The sequence below is a fragment of the Poecilia mexicana genome, unplaced genomic scaffold (genome assembly GCF_051168715.1).
Source record: "Poecilia mexicana isolate PSO_F unplaced genomic scaffold, ASM5116871v1 scaffold_14, whole genome shotgun sequence".
Lineage (NCBI taxonomy): Eukaryota > Metazoa > Chordata > Actinopteri > Cyprinodontiformes > Poeciliidae > Poecilia > Poecilia mexicana.
The window spans coordinates 2,414,531-2,437,892 of NW_028263383.1; the positions used below are offsets into that span (position 1 = coordinate 2,414,531).

Sequence of the window (23,362 nt, forward strand, 5' to 3'; positions counted from 1 at the left end):
GAGTCAGAGTTAAGATCTGCAGTTGCTCATTTGGTCAGGCAGATTCAATAATACTGTGTGGCTAAAGATCAGCTGAATGAATTGAAAGGCCGGGTTACTTGATCAGTGAATTCTGTCTTCCCTGATGGTTTGTCTATATTCCAAGATGGCAGTGTTAGAGTCTATCACATTCAAAGTGTGCCGGAGTGACCCAAGGAGTCAATGAGAGCAATTCTGGATGGAAATACATGTAAAAAATAACCGTACAGCAAATAGATTTAAAGTCAAATATGACCACGACTAAAGTTGTTTGATTACAGACTGATGTGTAAATGTGATCAAGCTTTTCCTCTGGCAGGCCCAAAATGATAAATTATAAAGTAGATGCTGCTCGGACAAGTTTCAGATCCCTTGAAACTTATATTTTCACCTACTGTTAATCTGTTTTATTTTTCTTAAGCATGTTTCTTGTTTTTATTTATTCCAATGTTTTATGGATAGTTTTTTTTTTGTCTTGAAGGTATTATTTGTGTTTCGTGTCACTTGATTATTCTGTTTGTCTTTTAGTTTAGTGTTTCCTAGTCTTTGTGTTTGTATCTCCACAGAACATTCCTTGCTCAACATGAAGAAAAGTAAAATAACTTATTCAGCTCGACTATGAAGCACTTGGCTGTTTTCATTTGTGCTATGGACATAAACTTATCTCTGACGTTGGTATTTGGATTTCGGGAATAACTTACATGGTTTTTGATAATGAAATGAGGATTAAAAAACAAAACTGAGGAACCCCATGTGCTCATTTTGAATGAAATAATTATAGAATGTTGAATAGCATTACAACTTTTAAAGTAATAGTTACAAAATAATAGATTTTAAGAAAAGTTTAAAGATTCCGTTTACAGGGATCCGTGCATGTTACTGTACAGTGACCTCTTGTGGTGATAAAGAAAAATGCACATTTTTAGGGGCGGGGTTATGTCCCATCAGCAGTACCTTGACTCGTGTTTGATATGTTTTCGTCCTCCCCTTCGGATGTCACATGGGCATCCGTCTCTGCGCTCCCGTGACTCTTTGTAACAAATAACAGGGGGCACGAGGCGTGACGGGGCAGATGTGTTGTTATTGGGCAGCACATTTCACACAGCATCCCGCTGTCCGGAGGTAACTCCGAGCCCCTTCCTGTCACCGGCCTGTCGTGGTCGCCTTCTGCCTGCCAGAGCGTCACCTCGACGCCGCCGAGCAGCGCGCGCACACCGGCATCAGCGGCGGAGCCCCGAAATAAGCCCCTAACAGCCAGGAAGTGGATGAAGCTGAGCGGTAAGCCTGCTTAGACGTTTATTTTATGAGACCTCTGCGGATGTTCCAGGGTGCAAACATCCAGCATGTTGTTGTCTGACTGGGAAATTGTCTCATTAGAGCAGCGGTAACTTCTTGACCTTCACTTCTGAAGCGTAAACAAGACGTCAAGTGTCTTCATTGCATCTTTTCGCCCTCTTAAAATGCTTTAACTTTTTTTTTTTTTTTTTTTTTAATTTATGCCGCAGTCGCTCCACCTTCACGCAACGTCTCTTACGTGACGGAAGCGTTGTTTTATTTTGGTAAGTTGAAGTGGAGCTCGCTGAGGTACAGAGGGCCTTCAGATAGATGTGGTCTGTCTGCAGCTGCATCATAAGCTCAGTGCGTCACTAACAGCCTCCTGCGGAGCATGCAACCCAGCAACATCACACTACAGGGAAGGAAACGCAAGAAGACCTTTCTGCCTATAACTTCCCCTTTGAAACGATATAGGTCATAGTGAGGCAGAGAGCCTCAGTACACCTTCGAGTTAATTCACGAACAACACAAAAAACTGAATGTAAATGGATAAAGATCACTGCATAAGAAGCTCTCATAGCTCCCATTGTAAAATTACAGTTATTTATGGCATCCCTTTTTGAAAACCTTAAATAAACTCATCTTTTATTAGAGGAGCAAAGTATAACACTGAAGATGTAGAATCAAACTTTGGATTGAGTCCATTTATTAACGATGAGAAATAATTGCTATTGTTAAAATTACTAGTTCTGCTGTCTATACTTTGCCTAATGCCCATTTGAGCTGCATCTATGTTTCTCCTTTAACATTCCCAAAGGCTGGAGCATTTGGAGAGAAAGGGAGATCTTTGACCATTCATCTAAGCATAATGTCTCAAAATCCGAGTCCTGGGTTCTGTCTAATGTTCTCTTCTCTTCAGCTAAATCCAGTTTCTTTTCTTTTGTAGGATTCTGGAGACATAGACAGCTGTGGAAGAAGAGAAATGTTCTCTCTGTATGTTTTCGGGGTTTTATCCTGCTGAAAAAAACACTTCTGAAACATTTTCAGTCTTTTTTTTTTTTTTTTTTTTTTTTTTTTTTTTTTTTACCAGACTTTTTGGTTGTTAAACTATTTTATTTAGCTTGAAAAACAGTTTTTTTTTTCAATATATCTATTCTAAACATTATGAAGTGATAAAGACGGTGTCTCAGTTGTCCCAAAAGCAAACAGGAAGACTGTTATCAGAGAGATTACACACTCTTCACGACCGGGTCTGCTTATCCCATCATGTGATTCCTTTAGCTGAGCAACTCATTGAGCATTTCACCTGATCGTAAAGGGTAACCTTCAGAAAAAAACAAAAAAAATGAGTGAGTTATAGGACATCCGAGGCGTGGCGCTCTGCTGAGGTGATCTCTTTCTGGTTTAAGCTGCATGTGAAAACAAGCAAGCTGCTGCGAATCAGATGACTGCGAATACCAAACCTCAAGTGCGAGCGGAAGACTTTATTAAGAAGCGTAACATGAAAGCTTGACTCACAGGTTCTCCTTTGGGGCCTCTCAAGGGCAGTACGCAATATCTTGTGCAACGAATTGCTTTAAAGTTCAGAATGTGAACACATGTGAGGATATTTTAAACACCGGAGTGCAGTGACGGTCATGAGCTGAGCAGCGCTCCTCAAAAGAGGAACTGCTGTGAAAAAATGTTTCCACTGGACAAAAGAATTTAGTAATTTAAGGTGTTTATTTTACTACAGAGCAAACGACATTTTATAAAATGGTAAAACATCTATTAGTTTGTCATCAGCTATTAAACTATACAGAACCATGCTGTTGTAAATTAAATTAATGCATACTGTATTGTTAATGAATGACTAAACTAATCCTACATCTTTTAAGGCTTTCACGTTTTTATCATGCTCCAATCGATGGTATCCATGGATTTTATTTGGATTTTTGAGATAAATCAACACCAAGTAATGAGTGGATGAATGTGAGTAAGAAGGAAAGAATGCATGGGTTACAGGTTTTTGTTTTTGCAAAAGGAAAAAGAAAAAAGAACTACCTTTTGATGCAGCTATAGGTCTCAAGCAGCTTTGCATATCTTGGGAGTAGAAAGTGAAGTTTTTGCCTATTCTTCTTTGCAAAATATTTCAATTTCAGTCAAACTGGATGGAGTTTAACTAAAAAAAAATCACATTTAACATCATATATTAGTGCAAATATGATGCACTAATATTTTAGCACTACAAAATCTGTGATTTTGATTAAAAAACAATCAGAATCCTGGAGGGACAACTATTGATTCATAATTTACCAGTTTAATGGGTTTTATCAATCCATTCTGGTGCAACCAGCCCTTTAAGAACATCCATATTTTTGTTATGGCCCAAAATGAAACTGAGTTTGATCTACATGGAGACCAAAAATGGGTTGTGTTAAATACTAGTTTCATTCCCACTTTTAGCCATGGTAATGGCTGCATCATGCTGTGGGAATGCTTTTCTTCAGCAGGAATGGGGAAGCTAGGAAGCTGGATAAAGCTAAATCAAAGACAAGACCTAAATCCAATTGAGAATGTGAGGAACATCACAGACATACACTAGTGTGTGCTCCTCTGTCAGATGAAACCCCAACGAACGAGGCTTGTGGCTGCAATGTGATTACTTTTGCAAGCCATTGTAGAGAACCTTTAATCTTCAGATGAGTACATTTATACTATATGCTAATAAAAAGCAACATGTACCAAAGTCTAAACTGCTCCCCTTAAAGGCCTTTAGCCAGATGCTGTTTTAATTTTGTCCATTTACTTGAGTTTTTTTTTTTTTTTCTGAATCTTGTTTATATTTTTCTCTTTGTTGCATGGCAGCATTTTATTTCTTTTTATTAAATGTATTTTGAGACTGAACAATGAACACTGTTCACTGACTGCGATGTTCTGATATCCTGCAGCCCATGAAGAGATTCCCATCACAGACCCATGTCTGCTTTTAATGCTGTGCCTCCTCAGGGCACAATGATCACAGCTGTTCGATATTTATCCATCTGACTTCCCTGCAGATATTTTTTTTTGCACTCACAGAATTTTGTTGCAGTATCTCTTTCACTGATTGTTAATCTTTTTTTTTTTTTTTTTTAGCCAGAGAACTTAATTAGTGATGTTTCACATGGTGTTTTTATCAAATTTTTCAGTTTCAGAATGGTTTGATTTGAGTCCGTTTGAAGCACTGCGATGAGTTTCATTCGTTCTCTTGCAGCCATGCCAAACGAACGCTCCCCTCTCATCACCTCGGGGGTCTGTGGGCTGACCCTGACCGCAGCGACATGCGGCGCGGCGTCGGACTCCCCCCAGGACTCCAGCTCCGGGAAAGCAGCTCAGGACCCGCGCAGACTGAACACCTTCTTTGGCGTGATGGTGCCGACCATCCTCTCCATGTTCAGCATCATATTGTTTCTGAGGACAGGTGTGTGGCGCTGGTTCAAAAATAATTTAGAGAAGTGGGGGGGGGGAAAGAAAAGCGAGTTCAGTTTAGTTTTGCTGTTTGTGAAGCATTTTGGGCTCTGCTCAGTCGTGGTGATGTGATCTCCGTTTTGCAGGGTTTGTGGTGGGTCACGCGGGGTTACTGCAGGGTCTTTTAATGGTGGTCGTCGCCTACACCATCATATCTCTCACAGTACTGTCGATCTGTGCCATTTCCACTAACGGAGCCATTCAGGGCGGTGGAGCGTATTGTATCCTTACTAGTTGTGAACAGATTGTGGGTTTTTAATTATTCCTTTTAATAATTTGTCCCACATTTATAAGTTACTGCCACTTACCAATAAACAATCCTTAATGAAATGATTTTAGACATGATCAGCCGCTCTTTGGGACCCGAGTTTGGCGGAAGCATCGGTTTGATGTTCTTTCTTGCCAAAGTGTTTGCGTGCGGCGAGTACGTCCTGGGTCTTGTGGAGGCCGTCCTAGATGTTTTCGGAGCAGATCCTGGTACGTCGCGTTCACACTTAAAATCCCAAACCTACTTTTGATAGTCATCAGACTACCTGGATTGAGGTCCGTCATTCCATTTATTTCAGAGTCGTCTGTATCCGGAGGGCTGCGGGTTCTCCCTCAGGGCTACTGGTACACAGTTCTGTACTCCTCCGTGGTGCTCCTGCTCTGTCTCCTCGTGTGCCTGGTGGGCGCCCACATTTACTCCCGCACGGCCTTCGCCATCCTGCTGGTGGTCACCGTGTCACTGCTGTCCGTCTTCATCAGCACTGTGGCAGTCAAGCCGAAAGACTTCGTCATCACCCGCGTGGGCCCCGGCAACCAGACGATCCGCTACAACGCCAGCTACACGGGTTTCAGCGCCACCACCCTGAGGAACAATCTAGGCTGTGAGTCAGGGTTATCGGCAATGCTGACGCTTGTGAAGAAGGGCGAATAATGCAGCTTTTCTTTGGGTTTTTCTTTAAATGTTTTTTTGTGCAGCCGGTTACTCTTTGGACTACAGCACCAACTCTGTCATGTCGTTTGCCACTGTGTTTGCTGTCATGTTCACCAGCTGCACTGGAATCATGGCTGGAGCCAACATGTCAGGTTACAAATTCACTATTTTATGTTTCTAATGTCAATCACAGTGGATCAGGTCATTTTTGCATTAAGGATATTAAAGTGAACTTGCTGAAGCAAGCTTTGCTTTTGCAAGTCTCTGCATAAACATGTTCATAGATGTTTGCCGTTTCCCGACGTATGTGTGAAGGTGAGCTGAAGACTCCCAGTATTTCCATCCCTAAAGGCACCATCATCGCCGTCTTCTACACCTTCACCGTCTACGTCCTCCTCTTCATCTTGGTCAGCGCCACGTGTGACAGGTGCCACAGCTGCCATACCTGACCATACAACCTACCAGCTTCAGTTATGTTAAACAGAAGCGGATCATGCATGATTTATTCTGTTTTAGGACCCTCTTGATTCAAGACTACGGCTTCCTGCAGCGAATTAACATCTGGCCGCCGTTTGTCACTATTGGGATATACTGTGCCTCTCTGTCAGCTGCGATGTGCGCCATGATCGGAGCGTCCCGCATTCTCCACGCTCTTGCTCTGGATCATCTCTTTGGTAAGTTATAGGATTTTTTTTTTTTTTTTGAGCACGGCCCCTTTCCTGTATGTGAGGGTTAATGTTTTCTTCTCAGGGTTGCCGTTGGCCCCGGCAACGGTCACATCTAACTCTGGGAACCCGTGGGTGGCGGTGCTGTACACCTGGGGCCTGGCACAGGTCAGTACTGCAGCTTAAATTTGGATTTAAAAAAAAAAAAATTATTTTGTCATTTTCAGATCTGCATAAATATTGAAAAGATGATAATAATATAGAAAAATAGGTGTACTTTATTATCTTATTGTCTAAATGTGTCCTTCCTACCTTTTTGATTTTTTTTTCTTCCTTTCTGCATTGTCTCTTTTACTTCTTCCTTATCTTATATTTCCCTTCATTCTCTTCTGGTCTTTTTTTCCTTCTTTCCTCATCTATCTCCTTCTCTCTTTTTTCTTTTGTCCAAACCGTCCCTTCTCTTCTCTTTCATTCCTTCCCTTTTTTGTTTTTGCAGGCTCTGATTAAAGCCTTAAGTAATAGTATGTCTCTTTTTGATACAATGGCTGCAAAGAACTGCAGTTTTCCATTTCTACATTTTGCTCTGCAAACAGCAGGTTCTCAGACTCAATCCATTTTTGTTTCCATGTTTCTGTCAGTGTGTGGTGTTTGCAGGGCAGCTGAATGCTGTGGCGAGTCTCGTGACAGTCTTCTACCTACTTGCTTATGCTGCTGTAGATCTGGCCTGTCTGGCTCTGGAGTGGGCATCTGCACCAAACTTCAGGTAAAATATACATTTCCTATCAAAGACTCTTCTCATATTCTTTTGCTTCCTTGATTCCAGACTCTCTGGATCCAGTTTTCAGGGTTTCTTCTTGTTTCCCCCTTGTGTTTTAACAGACCAACCTTTCAGCTCTTCTCGTGGCACACCTGCCTGCTGGGGATCCTCAGCTGTTTGGTCATGATGTTTGTCATCAACCCGGTGTATTCGTCAGGCAGCATCGTCCTGCTGCTACTGCTGCTGCTTTTCCTCCACTACAGGTCACCCACAAGCAGCTGGGGCTACATCAGCCAGGCTCTCATTTTTCATCAGGTACCTGGACGCAACATGTGCAGAACTCAGGCATGTTCCCCTCCATAGCCGTGTCGTTTCTGTTTTGTCACTGATGTGTGTGCGTGTAGGTGCGTAAGTATCTGTTGATGCTGGATGTGAGGAAAGACCATGTGAAGTTCTGGAGGCCCCAAGTCCTGCTGATGGTGTCCAACCCGCGCTCCTCCTGCCAGCTCATTCTGTTTGTGAACCAGCTGAAGAAGGGCGGACTGTATGTGTTGGGGCATGTGCAGCTGGGAGATCTGGGTAATTATCTGTGTTTGTTCTGTAATGTCCTCTTCATAGATCTCACAGTGCTTACCCCTGAAATTACCACCATGTTGTGATTCCTTGCTAAAATGATCTTGTTTTTCCAAAAATGTAATTCTTTCACTCCCACCTTGATGTACTGTAAGAATGAAATTGTGTCTTTGTTATTGGTGGGAAGGTATGTAGTTATATAGTTTCATCTCCTTTGAACCTTTTGAATTTTTGTCACTTCAATATCACACATTTTCATGGATTTTTACAGGGATTCTACCTGACAGACCAACACAAAGAAGTTCACATTTGGGAAGTGTAAACACAACGTTCCCTGGTTTTCAAAAAGCCCAACCCACTTCTGTGTTCAGCCACCTGACTCAATACTTAATTGGAAACTTTTCTATCAAACTTTGCTTTTCCTTCCAATCGGTGTCGGTCTGTCTCCTAAAATCTCCACAAAATACATTGTTGTGTTTGTAATGTGACAAAATATTAACAATGTGAAAATTTATGAATACGTTTGCTAAGCACGCCCAGCGGGTGGACCAGTCATGTGCCTAGGAGTATGCCACTGCTGTTGTACATCAGCATGTGATGGTTTTGTCATTCGTTCTCATGCAACAGATCCGGTTTAGTAAGACGTGGTGAGGCTGTAGGTGTCCGTAAGTTTACATGCACTGCAATAGGCGGCGGTCGTCTGTTGGATCTGCCCTTTTCCCCAGTGCTGCTGTTGGCATGGCAAATATCAACAAAGGTTTTCTCTGAAGCGTTGCGGCACCTGAGGGTTAGTCATGTGAATATTGAGTCATCCTTGATTTCAGCCTAAATGGGTCATCATTTTTATCTCCATGAACTCCAGGAAAATGCTTCAAGACAATAAGATACAGTAATAGAAATAATGCACTTTTTAAGTCTAGTTTCTTTCTCTTTTTTACTTTTTTTTCTTTTTTGCTATATTTTCAGTTTTTGTAATTATGCCCCCTAGTGTTTTAGAAATTACATTGCAACCCTACTGCTATCAAAACTGCAGGTTACCTTTGTTGATGCAAAGTAAACAATCTATGTGAAATTCATTAAGACTATTCCATTTTCACACATTATTTATTAGTTATGTTAATCAGTGGAGATTTTTTTCTGATTTCATCATAAACTAAACACAAAATTTGCAACAGTTCTGCTGATAGCAAATCAAGTTTTATTGTATTGCTTAAGATTTCGTCATTACGCCAAATAAATTGACAGAGATCACAAACCTATTAGTCCTCAAGCTGCAAAATATGGAATAAAATACTATAACTTAAAGTGTGGTCATTTTCAATGATCTCAAAGGAACCTGGAAGTTACCATTGTCTAGGAAAGTCGGACTAGTGCCACTCAACATATTTTCTTTAATGTATCCGTATAGCAAACTTCATTCCCTTTAATGGAAATGATTTCTGTTAATTGGGGTCATGCTGTAATAAATGCTTTGTATTTCAGACTCCCTGCCATCAGACCCAGTCCAGACCCAGTACAACTTTTGGCTGAGTCTGGTTGATAAACTAGGTGTGAAGGCCTTCGTAGACCTCACTCTGTCTCCTTCAGTCAGACAGGGAACACAGCATCTGCTGCGCATCACAGGACTTGGTAAACGCTTCCCCAACCTTCTCTCTACACTGATTATCTCCATTGTTTTGCCTGCATGTGCCGAGTCTGATTGTTTGCGCATCTTTCTCCAAGGTGGCATGAAGCCCAACACCCTGATTCTGGGTTTCTACGACAGCTGCACTCCGGACGATTTCTTCCTGCAGGACTCTGCCTTCTGCCGTTCATCTGTGGGAAAAGGCAGTGAGGAGGAATATAATTTTGGGGTGGACCTGCCTTCGCTCCAAGCCCACTTCCCTCCTGTCCGACATGTCGAGAGCCCCCGGTGGCTGTCGCCGGACGAGTACGTCGGCATTATTTCCGACGCCATTAAAATGAAGAAAAACGTGTGCCTTGGCAGATACTTCTTCCAGCTGCAGGGAGAAGGCAAAGACAGCAAAGTGGACGGGTCGGAGCGGACGATAGACGTGTGGCCTCTCAACCTGCTCCAGCCGGGCAACCAGGACTACCAGGATGTGTGCAGTCTGTTCCTGCTGCAGATGGCCTGCGTGCTCAACATGTCAAGCAAGTGGCGTCACGCAAGAATGAGAATCTTCTTGAATGTGGAGACGGGCTCCTCTGACCAGGGCTGGGTGGTCAATGAAGAGTCGTTTCGGGAGCTGCTGAGGAAGCTGAGGATCAGGGCGTCCATCAAGATTGTGCCGTGGGACTCCGTGGTGCAGCACTATGCTCTGCCGGAGGGGGAGCGCTGCGAAGAGCCAACGCCAGGTTTATCCGACGACTTCCTGTCTTCAGTGAACCGCATGTTGATGGAGCACAGCTCTCAGGCTGCCGTGCGCTTCCTGTATTTACCTCGGCCCCCTGCTGCTCGAAACCAGTCACAGCACTACTTGTCTCAGCTGGAAGCAGTGACCAGAGGTTTAGGACCTACGCTGTTGATTCACGGGGTCACCCCGGTCACGTACACTGATCTCTGAGCACAGTTCCCCTCATTCGATGATGTAAATATCACAAAGTCTTAGTTCTCCGTTTACTTAAAGCTAAGTAGTACCAATTCAGCATCTAATATTATTTAAGAATGTTATTCTGCAGTATTTATTTGTTTTACCACCTGAATTTTTCTTTTCTTTGCTCGGGGAAAAAGTCCACATTCAAGTAGCACTTGAAGTTTAATAGGAAACATTCCTACTTTATATACTTGACATGGCTTTGTGCTTAAGCCAGGTCATAAGTTTTCTTGATAGAACTTCTTTGCAAAACTGTGTCTCCAAGGGACCACCGAGAGAAATAAACATGTTAAAACACCATTTATGTTCATATGTTTTTTCTCTTTGAAGCCAGAAATGTCGTCTTGAAGACAGTATGCTAAATGTCCACAGAGAAGTTAGTTCTTACACTTTAATGTCTTTTTTTTTCTTCACAAACAAACTGTCTTCAAACTTTTAAGCTTCTCATTGCCTCTTCTGAGCTTTTAAACCTTTCAGTTTATTCCAGAAGTATATAATTTGGTTATTGGTCGGTTCTTTCTAGCGGCTTTGCTTTCTTGGATGTGTGTTTGGGGTCTTTCTCTCCTCCCTCCACTGCAGTTATAGATTGTCCTCTCAAGCTTTATGCATTCCCTACTAATTGATTAGGCTTTCATTTAATACACATTTGTCATTCCTTCCAATTAATTTACAGATTTTTATGTTATTCTTCAAGTATTTTCTTTTTTCGCTGAGTGTTTTTCTGCTTAAAATGACTCAAAGGAAGCAAATTACCACACCTCACCTCAGAATGACATGCAGTTTTAGATGCTGTTCTCACATCATGAAGCAATGCATCACATTGGTCAGAGAGTCTGTAGAAACGGTGGAGAGGCACATAATCCAAGTAGCTGAAGTTTCTACAGTGAGTGCTGATTTAAGTTGCTATACTCTGCTAGTGTTTTGTCAAGTCCACCGTAATCCAAAGCTGCTTTCATGACCACCATACCGCCAGTGGAGATGCCGTACAGCAGCACATGGGCATACCTTTAAATAGGCTGAAATTTATATATTAAATGTACTTATTTATTTACTAAATACAGAACCATTTTTTCTGAGGCACATAAATATCAATCTGTGAGAAATCTTCTTTTGCTTTTCAAGTTATTTTTGTGATTGTCACATTGCACAGTTACTGTAATGATACTGCAGGAGAATAAATTTAGCTTCTAATGAGACATAAAATACACAAATCTGATATGTTTATTATGTATTATAAATATGTTTATAATACATAAGTTTTTACATATAATCTGCGGTAATCAGAGGACTTATAATGCCAGCGTTGGGCAACAAAAAGTCAGCGGTCATTTCAGTCACCTTTTAAAAAAATAAATAAATAAATCTTAAGTTATGTCTTTCCCTGTTTCACTCCTCTTCCTGAGGGACATCTTTCCGACAGCTTTCTATATTCCCACTTTTTCTCAGCCACCGGATGAAAAATGTCGACATCCGCAGCCAGTCCGGCACGAGAATGGAGAAAGCCACGCTCTGTAGGATTTTGTCCAAGCAGAGAAAAGTGAAGACGAGGAAGGAGACAGTTTGAAACATTGGAGCAGACCGTGGCGTGTTGCTGCTCTGACCTGCAGTGCATGGGACAGACAGCCGCTGGTGAAGGTGGAGTGGCCCACGGTGTTCAAAGCATCATAGACGAACCCTGGAGCACTCTTCACAAACAAGTTGACTTTTAGGTTGTTTGTCATGTTGGTGGACACCATGAATGGGGTCACACACTGAGGAAACAGCAACATTGAAATTAGATGACAACAAAGGTCAAGGTTCATTTTAAAAGAAGCTTATTTGTTTGATTTACTGACAAATTATCCTTGGTTTAAAACAAGATAACAAATCTAAAATTTAGATTAAATTGTTGATAGAAACGGTGTGATGACCTTTAGCTGAAGTAACTTTTATGGGAATTTCTCCTCCACCTGAGAACTATTCTCATTAATATGAAGTTGAATAGATTTGGTCTTCTTCTTGGACATGGACATGCCATGGTCTCTGTGTTGGGTTAGCCCTTGAAGCACTGACACATTGGAAAGCTACCCAAACTCTTAAATAGGCTTTCCTATCCTCTTAAAGGCTGCAGTTATCCCCATTCCTTCTGCACCTTTTCTACAAGATGTTTTCCTTCCACTCAACTTCCCCATTAATATGGTTGTTTGTAGCACCCCGTGAACAGTCAACGTCTTTTGTGGTCTGCTGGACAAGTCACGACTCCTCTTGTATAATTATTTAGGTCATAATGGGAAAATAAAATTAATGAGTTAAATACATTTTGTATAAGTGTTTTCTCAAAATAATCTAATATTCTGAGAAAATGTTGGAGTTTCATTAGCTGTAATTCACAATAATTAAAAGTAACAAAATAAATGCCTGTTATTCTGAGAAAGCCAGTTAAGTCAGGATAGTACTGCAAATCAACTTGTTTATCCTTTGTAATATCATAAAATATTAAATGACAAAAAAAAATGTTAAGAGTATTTTCAATCTAGAAAGAAACCACTTGGATTAGTTCATACAATTACTTAATCTTCAGTCCACACCAACATATTTCAGTCATAAATTAACTGTATCATTAAGACCAGGGCAGTTTCAGAGGGCAGGTGTGAGTTACCTGGACTGTGATCCCCACTGACTTGTACTCAGCTTGTAAACACTGGGAGAAATGTATCACAAAAGTCTGCAACAAAGCATACGTAACATAGAGGGCCAGTGAGTGAGCAGGTTATGATGGGCTTGAATGAACGTCTGAAAATAAACACCAGAGAAACACCTTGGTGGCCGAATAAAGAGCCACCAGTGGATGTGGACGGAGACCCATTTCAGAGGAGATGTTGATGATTAATCCTTTGCCTCTGGGAATGAGACGAAACCCAAATGTTTATAGATCTGGTCAATCTAATGTTGCATGTTATTGATGTGTCTGTAGATACCTGAGCACCATGCGAGGAAGAATCAGTCTGGTCATCTGTATTGTGACAACATAATATTTTTTACAGATAGAAAGTTGCATGAAACCCATTAGATGGTATGTTAGCGCAGACGTCTTACCTGGGGCCCAGCAAGTACATTACAATTGATGATCTCAGTGATTTTCTGTTCAAAATAATTAGAAATAAAGTTAGAAAACACACAATAGCCTCAGTTAGTTTAAATCATCCGGTGTTTGGCCATGAAAAAGGGATATTTCTGATAGATCACCTTTCCGGGATCTGGTGTTTCCAGAAAATAGGCAAAGTGATCATTGCAGATTATTCCAACGTTGTTAACTGTGCGGTTCAAGATACAAGAGCTTTCATTAATAAACACTACTGGTGTCTCATTTTTTTAAAGGAAAAAGCAGCAAGTGTATCATATGTAATAAACCAAAACAGTGTTTCTCTTATCTGGAGGTTTGAATTAATCAAATATCTTCCTTTGCGTGTAGGAGATTCAGACAGCCTATACATCTCTTGACATGTAAGTAATCTGAGTCTGTCCACCTGCAATGTCTAGTCTCCATGGAAACCAACCCTTGAACTGACCAGTAGGTGGCAGCAATTCCCTCCAAATTAAGTCTTACTTTAGGTTTTAGCTCAGGCATCAGCTACGCTGTGCAGTTGTTTTTAACTGTTGGAGGAGATTTTGTATATGGAGAAAAACTTAAAAAGAGCAAAACACATAAATGTTTTTAATGTTAAACACGAGCTGCTTATAAATAAGAACTTTTAATTGTGTTTTTTCTATATTACCCAGAATTCCAATCTGCAGGTCATGGAGCTCATGAGCTATGGTTTGGTAGATGCTGCTACCCTCTGTGAAGTCCACTTTGATGGTGTGAGTCTTTCGTCCGTACTTGTTTTCTGAGGCAGACAGTACATGTGTGTTAACCGTTTCAGCTTTAAGAGAATTTTCATGAGTTTATTCGCTGTGAAGACAACATTTGAGGACATCTCCATCATCTCTGCCTGACTCACCGATTTCTTTGGCAACCTTCTGAAGCCTCTCGTCAGACCTTCCTAATAAAACAACATCCAGACCCCGACGTGCCAACTGCAGGAAGACATGCAGACAGATGGTGAAGATGCTGTAGCTCAGACATAAATCTGTCCTGATAAATATGCAGATTCTGTCTTAAATTACTTTGCACAAAGATTTAACCAATACATCAAATCTGAAATCTGATTTTTCTGAAATGAAGCTGCAAACTCACCTCAATAGCATAAGCTTTACCAATGCCAGACGTGGCACCAGTTACAACTGTATGAAGAAATTAGTAGAGAAAAGTCAACTTTGTCGAATGTCTAGTGATTTAAAAACATACATTTTAAGTTTGGTAGGACAGATTATTTTAGCAAACTGATCGGAATGTACACATGACATAATTTCACAATTCAGACAACTTTATTGTCAAAACAAAAGCAAAGAAAAGCTTAAAAAGATCCGAGCTAAGATGAGGGATGAGATAAGCGGTAAATGACTGAAAATGTTCCTGAGCTTATGTTTGGCTATAAGTGAGTGAGATTTACAGTTCAAGTTGTGGCCTGGGAAAACTCGCCTCCCCTAACCGCTACCCTCATGGAAAAATGACAATCTGGGATTTAACAACATGCCCAGACCCCACACAAAGCATGTTAGCTAGTAAGTTAGTATTTTCATCAGCAAGAAGGGGATGCTAACTCTTTACAGACCACACATGAATGACAGCAACAGAAAAAATGTTCCGGCCACAGCTAACATTTTAGACACCGAGGTGACTAAAATCTAACTTTAGAGCACAGAAATGCATGTAAGATATTTCAGTGGCTAAACTATCTTAATAACTTGAATGCTTTAGAGCAGTGCTCACCAAATGGTTCAGCCAATACAAGGTTTCCCCCAGAAAACTTGCTAAGCCCGGTGGCTGGATGCCAGGGCATCCAACGGCCCGCCATGTTTTGGGGTTAAAAAATGTTTAAAGTTGACAGGAAATTTGAAAAGATCACCTGATAATCATGTGTTTTTAAAAGATTGGAAGATCAATATCTGAACTCCAACTATAGAGTCTTAAAAAATGCAAGCATTTTAAAAAGACTTAAATAAATAAATAAGCAATGATTAGCCTGGTGGGGCACAAGTCAAGCCTGGTGGCCTGCCAGGCTTATAATACACTGGGGGAAACCATATAGACATTTTAAAAGTCTAGAATGAAAGAATAATTTCACAAAAAGCTGCTTTTGCACATTATATGTGCCACTTGTGGAATTTTAACCATAAAAATTAGTAAATATAATAGCTGAGGAAGGCTTATCTAGGTGTGGAGAACATTTATGCAATTATATTTTAACTTTTTTTTTTCATCAAAACTATTTGGTTGAATTTGTGTGTGTGTGTGGGTGTGTGTGTGTGTGTGTGTGTGTGTGTGTGTGTATGCGTGTGTGTGTGTGTGTGTAGGTGTGTGTGTGTGGGCGCACAAACTTTACTTTACCTGCCCATTGTCCATACGCCTGCAGGTTCACCTGACAAAGCGACGACAAGACATACTGTCTGAATCCACGGCAACATTTCCAGGTGAGTTTCAGCAGGCTGAGAGCCAAAATGAATAATCCAAAGACAGCCAGAACATCAGTCAGCAACGTCTTACGGGAGAACTCCAGACCAAGCAGCATTTCCAGCTGAATGTGGAAGAGTTTAGAAACAGCGTTCTCCTTTTTATAATAGAAGAAATGAAAACATTTAGTTTGTGCTCCTCTTAGTCATTTTCCAAGAGATTGCTGCAGTGGGGTGATTGTTGATATGGTGAACTTGTTGACACAGAAAGTGTTTCTGAGAAGCAAACCTGGCCCTGGCACATCCTCTGACTTTAAACAAAATGTCCAACCAAGTTGAGATCCAGCAATATATAATCTATAAAGCTGCTGAATCGTATTTGAGTCCTATGGACTTGATAAAGTGCTATACAATTACAAGCAATTTACCATTTAATAGGCAAAATGAGTTAATGACATCTTTAAAGATGTCATTTTGAAGATAAAGCATGGTTTGCTGTTTTGGGTCAAAGCATTAAATTGCTTGTCTGCACTGATTGCATCTAATCACAAGAGGTCCAAGCAAAACCAGGAATCAAGACAGTAACAGAGATGTTTCCCATTTCTGAAAGCTGACAAGTCTCTTGCGCCCTTTGAAAATGGGAAAAGAATCACGGGAGTGATTTAGGCATTTAGGCTGCTTTTCCATCAGCAGTTTTACAGAATCATAAATAGAAAAATAGCAATACATTTTCCCCAATATCACACAGTGCAGAAAAATAACTAGTTAATCAATCAAAAACAGTAATGAAGTGACAAATATCAGTGTTTTCATTACAGTAAAATAACACAGGTTCCCAGCCTTTGCCGTTAGTCCAACGGCCATCATTCAACACAAAACACAAGCCGACGTAAATGAGAGCAACTTTTCTAAAGTTCCCAAACATAAAACAATTATCACCTACCAAAGCCAATTAATAAACAAAAATAAGAAGATATAGTTAAAAATCTACGTCACAACATGTTTCCCCATGAGAAGGACAACAAACACCTTTACAGCTTCTGCCGTTAGTCCAACGGCAATCACCCAGCACCCCACAGACGACAGAAAAGCTGCACCAAACTACTCATAAAACTTAAAATATACTTTTAAAGTTTATAAAAATAATAAATTGGTATCTATAAAATGTCTTTACAATATAAAGGATACAAATATGCAACGTTTCGACAAACAATACCTGTGTAACGGTAAAAGAATCACCGTAGTGATTTTAGGTTGCTTCCTTCTCATCAACAGTTCAATAGAATGAGAGGATGTCGCTAAAGCCCCCTAGTGGCGGATGTGGTACTACCGGTCGATTTCAAGTTGTTTATTAAAACATAACAAATATTAATTCAACATAAGTTGTATTTAAATAGTTTCTAGACTTAAATATGTGAATTAATATTAAATCTAAACCCTTTTAATGCTATACAATCACATGAGTAATTACATAGAATATCACAGAGCTGCATTGGAGAAACAGTTAGTCTTCAACCTAAGACAGTTACAATGTGTCAGCTGTTTGCTTAAGAAGAAACAGACCTCTTTCGTTTAAAGGGAATGTTTGTACGTTGACAAGCTGATACTGCCTCTGATTAAATGACAGAGTGACAGAGTGATAGTACAGAGTGTACAATTCCAGTCTTGTAGCCCAAATGATGGGAATTTATCAACAAACTCTGTTTGTCTGATAAATCATGTTGTCATTTTTGTTGACTACATTCATACTCCTATCACTACCAAAACATGTTTATGTGAAAATATGTATGTGTTTTTTACCTTTTTACTCCTCACTGGTGGGTACAGCTGCTTGTCAGTGGATCCATAAGTTGTTGCTTTCTTGGGGGGGGGGGAAAACTTACATGTTAGCTCCAGATCTTTCTGAAGCTCTTCTGATTGTTTTTTTGATGACTCCATTTTCTGAAATGTTGTGAGCAGCACCTGTTCGTGTTTGGTTTACGTTGAAATGCTGATTTTTCCACTTCTTAAACTTCGTCCCCTGAGGAACTCAGGTAAGCTTTCAGGAGTTTGAAAACACCTGTACCTCACCAGGATGTTCTGCAGCAGTAAAATTGTGAAGCTGCTCAGAGACGTTGTTATTTTTAGCCATCATGAAAAGCTTTTTTTGTGACGCCTCTGTAATTAGAATTTCCTTCACATCACTTATTACTAAATCAACTGATGTTACTTTGCTGTTTCCTGCTGTTTTCTTGACTTTTATACAATTTTCTTGGAGTTTTCTGAATATATTTTAATGCCTCTTTATTTTAATTTACACATGATTGAGGAACTTAGTTTTTTACGTGTTCCTGAATTAGTCTGATAGTTTCCAACATGCGGTGTAATTTTCTAAAAATGTTTGATTTATAAGTGGAGATTTGCAGAATCCAAGTAGCTGAAGTTTCTACAGCTACTTGGATTGATTTAAGTTGCTATACTCTGCTAGTGTTTTGTCAAGTCCAGCGTAATCCAAAGCTGCTTTCATGACCACCATACCGCCAGTGGAGATGCCATACAGCACATGGACATACCTTTAAATAGGCTGAGATTTATCTTTTTTTTTATTTGTTTACTTAAAGTGTTTTATTTCCTCTGAGGAACATAAACATCAATCTGTCAGTAATCTAATTGTGTTTGTTGCATTATTCACATGCTGTTTTTCAGTTACTTTTTTGTCACTGTAGCATTGTAGAGTTATGCTACTGTAATAATAATACTACTGGAGGAGGGTAAATTTAGCTTTTCTTCTAGGGCTCAACTCTCATGAATGAGACATAAAAGACACAAACCTGATCCGTAACTAAGTAAATGTTTGAAATATATATCCTATTTATACATATTTTCTGTTGTAATATGAGGACTTTCCTACAATGCCTGCATTTGTCAACAAAAAAGTCAGAGATCATTTCAGTCAACATAAAAGATTTACTTATTTTTCTTTCCAGTGAGACACCCCTTTTCCCGGGGCACACCTTTCCGACAGTGTTCTATGCTCCCACTTTTTCTCAGCCACCGGATGAAAAATGTCGACATCCGCAGCCAGTCCGGCACGAGAATGGAGAAAGCCACGCTCTGTAGGATTTTGTTCAAGCAGAGAAAAGTGAAGACGAGGAAGGAGACAGTTTGAAACATTGGAGCAGACCGTGGCGTGTTGCTGCTCTGACCTGCAGTGCATGGGACAGACAGCCGCTGGTGAAGGTGGAGTGGCCCACGGTGTTCAAAGCATCATAGACGAACCCTGGAGCACTCTTCACAAACAAGTTGATATTTAGGTTGTTTGTCATGTTGGTGGACACCATGAATGGGGTCACACACTGAGGAAACAGCAACATTGAAATTAGATGACAACAAAGGTCAAGGTTCATTTTAAAAGATGCTTGCTTTTGTTCAGTTGAAAGACAAATTAACCTTGAATCCCAGAAGAAAAAAAATCAATGTATTCTTATATTTCTGTGTCATCCATGTACAATTAGATATTTTATATAATTTTCTAAACTGCTGTATATTTACATAATCTTCCAAGTCCTCATCCAAATTGTTCCACAAATTCACTCCACAGACTGCAATGCCCATGCTTCTCATTGGTATATGTGCTTTTTGCTTTCTAAAACTTCTTCTGCTGTTTTCTGGTAAGTGATTATTTCTTACTCTGTGTATTATCTGACCAGTTTTTAATTTGACAGGATCCATGAATTTTATTATGTCGAATTCAAAAAGTAATGAGTTTTTATAGTCTAAATATCCCATTTTAATAATCCTCCCTATAGTACACTGCTTTTTATTTTTTATTTTTTTGCATTGTGCAACGTGGCTGTAAAGTGTTTTCTTAAGTATTTCCCCAAATTTCCACACAGTAATTCAAATATGAAGACACCACTGAAAAGTATAACTTTAAGGATTCCTGGTTTATCAAATGCCTTGTTTTTGCCAAAACTGCAAAACGTTTTTGCTATTTTTGCTTTTACATGCTTCAAGTGAGGCTTCCAGGAGACATTATGATCTAACACAATACAAAGAAATTTGTTCTCATGCATTTGTTCAATGCAGATGTTATTCACCGCTTCCTGTACTGGATCCATTATTTTTTGTTTTCCAAGCCATGTATTCTTATGTGCTAATATAGTATTGCAAATTCATTTGTTATCCCATTAACTAAAAATGAGGTGAAAAAATGAAGAAAAAAAAGTTAATCAGAGCTTCTTTTAATCTATAAAGAAACCAAGTAAATTGAAAAGTCAACATATTTCAGTCATAAATTAACTGTATCATTAAGACCAGGGCAGTTTCAGAGGGCAGGTGTGAGTTACCTGGACTGTGATCCCCTCTGACTTGTACTCAGCTTGTAAACACTGGGAGAAATTTATCACAAAAATCTGCAACAAAGCATACGTAACATAGAGGGCCAGTGAGTGAGCAGGTTATGATGGGCTTGAATGAATGTGTGAAAATGAACACCAGAGAAACACCTTGGTGGCCGAATAAAGAGCCACCAGTGGATGTGGACGGAGACCCATTTCAGAGGAGATGTTGATGATTAATCCTTTGCCTCTGGGAATGAGACGAAACCCAAATGTTTATAGATCTGGTCAATCTAATGTTGCATGTTATTGATGTGTCTGTAGATACCTGAGCACCATGCGAGGAAGAATCAGTCTGGTCATCTGTATTGTGACAACATAATATCTAGGTATTTATAGGTGGAGCGGTGTACAAGTGAATATAAATGAAGTTATGAAACGTTAACGCAGACGTCTTACCTGGGGTACAGAGAGTATGTTACAATTGATGATGTCAGTGATTTTCTGTCCAAAATAATTAGAAATAAAGTTAGAAAACACACATATAGCCTCGGTTAGTTTAAATCATCCGGTGTTTGGCCATGGAAAAGTAATAGATCACCTTTCCGGGATCTGGTGTTTCCAGAAAATAGGCGAAATGATCATTGCAGATCATTCCAACGTTGTTAACTGTGCGGTTCAAGATACAAGAGCTTTCATTAATAAACACTACTGGTGTCTCATTTTAGTCAATAAAAGACAGCAAATATAAGATAAATAATGAAACACAACGGTTGTTTTTAACTGTTGGAGGAGATTTTGTTTAAGGAGGAAAACTTATAAAGAGCAAAACACATAAATGTTTTTAATGTTAAACACAAACTGCTTATAAATAAGAACTTTTAATTGTGTTTTTTCTATATTACCCAGAATTCCAATCTGCAGGTCATGGAGCTCATGAGCTATGGTTTGGTAGATGCTGCTACCCTCTGTGAAGTCCACTTTGATGGTGTGAGTCTTTCGTCCGTACTTGTTTTCTGAGGCAGACAGTACATGTGTGTTAACCGTTTCAGCTTTAAGAGAATTTTCATGAGTTTATTCGCTGCGAAGACAACATTTGAGGACATCTCCATCATCTCTGCCTGACTCACCGATTTTTTTGGCAACCTTTTGAAGCCTCTCATCAGACCTTCCTATTAAAACAACATCCAGACCCCGACGTGCCAACTGCAGGAAGACATGCAGACAGATGGTGAAGATGCTGTAGCTCAGACATAAATCTGTCCTGATAAATATGCAGATTCTGTCTTAAATTACTTTGCACAAAGATTTAACCAATACATCAAATCTGAAATCTGATTTTTCTGAAATGAAGATGCAAACTCACCTCAGTGGCATAAGCTTTACCAATGCCAGACGTGGCACCAGTTACAACTGCATGAAGAAATTAGTGGAGAAAAGTCAACTTTGTAGAGCACAGAAACAACATAAGATGGGTGTCTCAAACACCAAAATGCTATTATTGACATTAGTCCTGTGTAAGTAATTACACATTCTATGATGAGAATGGCATTTTAAGTATCACTCAGTGGGAAGTACTTTAAGAGTTTATCTGTTATGGAGATTTAAATTATTACATGTTGATGATAATAAGAGAGGCAGGGAAATCAAAAGATCTTGTACATGCTCCTTTTCAAACAAACTGTATAAATCGCAAGTAAGGTTGGCATGATAATTTTATTGTACATCTATATTTTTTTCTGTTTTTAGGTTTTGTCGTCTGATCGAAACGAACGAAAATAAATATTTCAAAAATGTTTGAAATGTTATTCTTTTTTGTGCATAATGGATTTCCTCATACTTTACCTGCCCATTGTCCATACGCCCGCAGGTTCGCCTGACAAAGCGACGATAAGACATACTGTCTGAATCCACAGCAACATTTCCAGGTGAGTTTCAGCAGGTTAAGAGACAAAGTTAAACCTCCTAAGGCTGTCAGAACATTGATCACCAACGCCTTGTGGGGGAAGTCCAGAGCAAGAAGCATTTTCAGAAGAATGTGGAAGTTTAGACGAGGTTTTCTTCCTTTTTAACAGAAGAAATGGAGATACTTAGTTTGTGCTCCTCCCCACATTTCTCCCCCCCCTCCCCCCCTCTAAGTCATTTTCCAGGAGATTGCTGCAGAGGGTTGATTGTTAATATGCTGAATCTCAGAACCACAAAAAATGGTTCTGCGAAGCAAACCTGGCCCAGGCGCATCCTCTGACTTTAACCAACCAAATTGAGATTCTAAATTACACAGCAGTTTCTACCTGCTGAATCATATCTGATAGTGTTAATAAGTAGAATGAGCTAATGATATATTTAAAATAGCATGGTTTGTCGTTTTAAATAACCTGTCCTCACTGCACTGGCACTGGCTGCATCACAAGAGGCCCAAGCAAAACCAGGAATCAAGACAATTACAGAGATGTTAACTGTTTCTAAAAACTGCTGCTAAGTTACACCCTGTGAAAATGACAAAAGAATCCAGGGAGCGATTCTAGGTTGCTTCTCTCTCATCAGTTGTATATGATAAATAAAACACAACAATACATGTTCTCGATACCACACAGTGGAGAATAAAACTAACAAATAAATAATAATAAACTGCCAAATATCAGTGTTTTGATATATTTCTGACCAGTAAAATAACAGGTTCCCAAGCTTTGCCGTTAGTCCAACGGCCATCACCCAACCGACGCACACAACTGACGGACATATTATGTCTAAATTCTCATGAAAAAGGAGAGAAACTTTTCTAAAGTTCACAAACATAAAAATGATCACCCTCAAAAGCCAATTAATAAACGAAAATGAGAAAATATAATTAAATATCTACGTCACAACATTAAAAAAAAGGACAACAAACGGTTTTTTCAGCTTCTGCCGTTAGTCCAATGGCAATGACCCAACACACCGCAAACGCAATAAAAGAGCTGCATCAGACTACTCATAAAACTAAAAACTGCTTTTAAAGTTTACAAAAATGATAAATTATTATCTATAAAATGTATTTTACAATATAAAGGATAGTAATATACAACTTTTCGATCTCCATTACCTGTGAAAAAGAATCACCGTAGTGATTTCATGTTGCTTCTCTAGCGCAAAAGCCCCCTAGTGGTGGATGTGGTACTACAGGTCAGTCCCGTAAAGGCTAACGGATTCCTGCTGTATGGATTTCAAGTCCCTCAAATAAA

General features: G+C 39.7%; 3 protein-coding genes across 4 annotated transcripts; 1 reads left to right on the forward strand and 2 right to left on the reverse strand.

Moving 5' to 3' along the window:
• The first annotated feature begins 940 nt into the window (after positions 1-940).
• slc12a9 (solute carrier family 12 member 9) lies at positions 941-10,590 on the forward strand. 2 transcript variants are annotated; one of them, XM_014969256.2, is made up of 14 exons: positions 941-1,296; positions 4,529-4,735; positions 4,869-5,003; positions 5,122-5,259; positions 5,349-5,651; positions 5,746-5,853; positions 6,017-6,128; positions 6,218-6,375; positions 6,452-6,534; positions 7,005-7,129; positions 7,246-7,438; positions 7,528-7,702; positions 9,179-9,325; positions 9,419-10,590. In XM_014969256.2, the coding sequence occupies exons 1-14, from the start codon at positions 1,284-1,286 to the stop codon at positions 10,258-10,260; spliced, it is 2,739 nt and encodes a 912-aa protein (XP_014824742.1). In that variant the 5' UTR covers positions 941-1,283; the 3' UTR covers positions 10,261-10,590. The 2 variants fall into 2 exon arrangements, with proteins under 2 accessions (XP_014824742.1, XP_087868691.1); XM_088012565.1 differs by lacking the exon at positions 941-1,296 and having other exon boundaries at positions 1,310-4,735.
• Positions 10,591-11,620: 1,030 nt separating this feature from the next.
• Positions 11,621-15,956, reverse strand: LOC148155427 (very-long-chain 3-oxoacyl-CoA reductase-like). The gene is made up of 11 exons (XM_088012566.1): positions 15,761-15,956; positions 14,507-14,553; positions 14,271-14,346; positions 14,046-14,156; positions 13,516-13,583; positions 13,366-13,410; positions 13,248-13,282; positions 13,088-13,169; positions 12,929-12,994; positions 11,892-12,041; positions 11,621-11,799 (listed from the first exon to the last, which is right to left on the reverse strand). The coding sequence occupies exons 1-11, from the start codon at positions 15,939-15,941 to the stop codon at positions 11,677-11,679; spliced, it is 984 nt and encodes a 327-aa protein (XP_087868692.1). The 5' UTR covers positions 15,942-15,956; the 3' UTR covers positions 11,621-11,676.
• A 2,812-nt stretch (positions 15,957-18,768) lies between these two features.
• On the reverse strand, positions 18,769-22,201 carry LOC106904793 (17-beta-hydroxysteroid dehydrogenase type 3-like). Its single transcript, XM_014969258.2, has 11 exons — positions 21,987-22,201; positions 21,508-21,554; positions 21,272-21,347; positions 21,047-21,157; positions 20,743-20,810; positions 20,601-20,645; positions 20,470-20,504; positions 20,310-20,391; positions 20,151-20,216; positions 19,008-19,157; positions 18,769-18,915 (listed from the first exon to the last, which is right to left on the reverse strand). The coding sequence occupies exons 1-11, from the start codon at positions 22,165-22,167 to the stop codon at positions 18,769-18,771; spliced, it is 1,008 nt and encodes a 335-aa protein (XP_014824744.2). The 5' UTR covers positions 22,168-22,201.
• Positions 22,202-23,362: the final 1,161 nt, after the last annotated feature.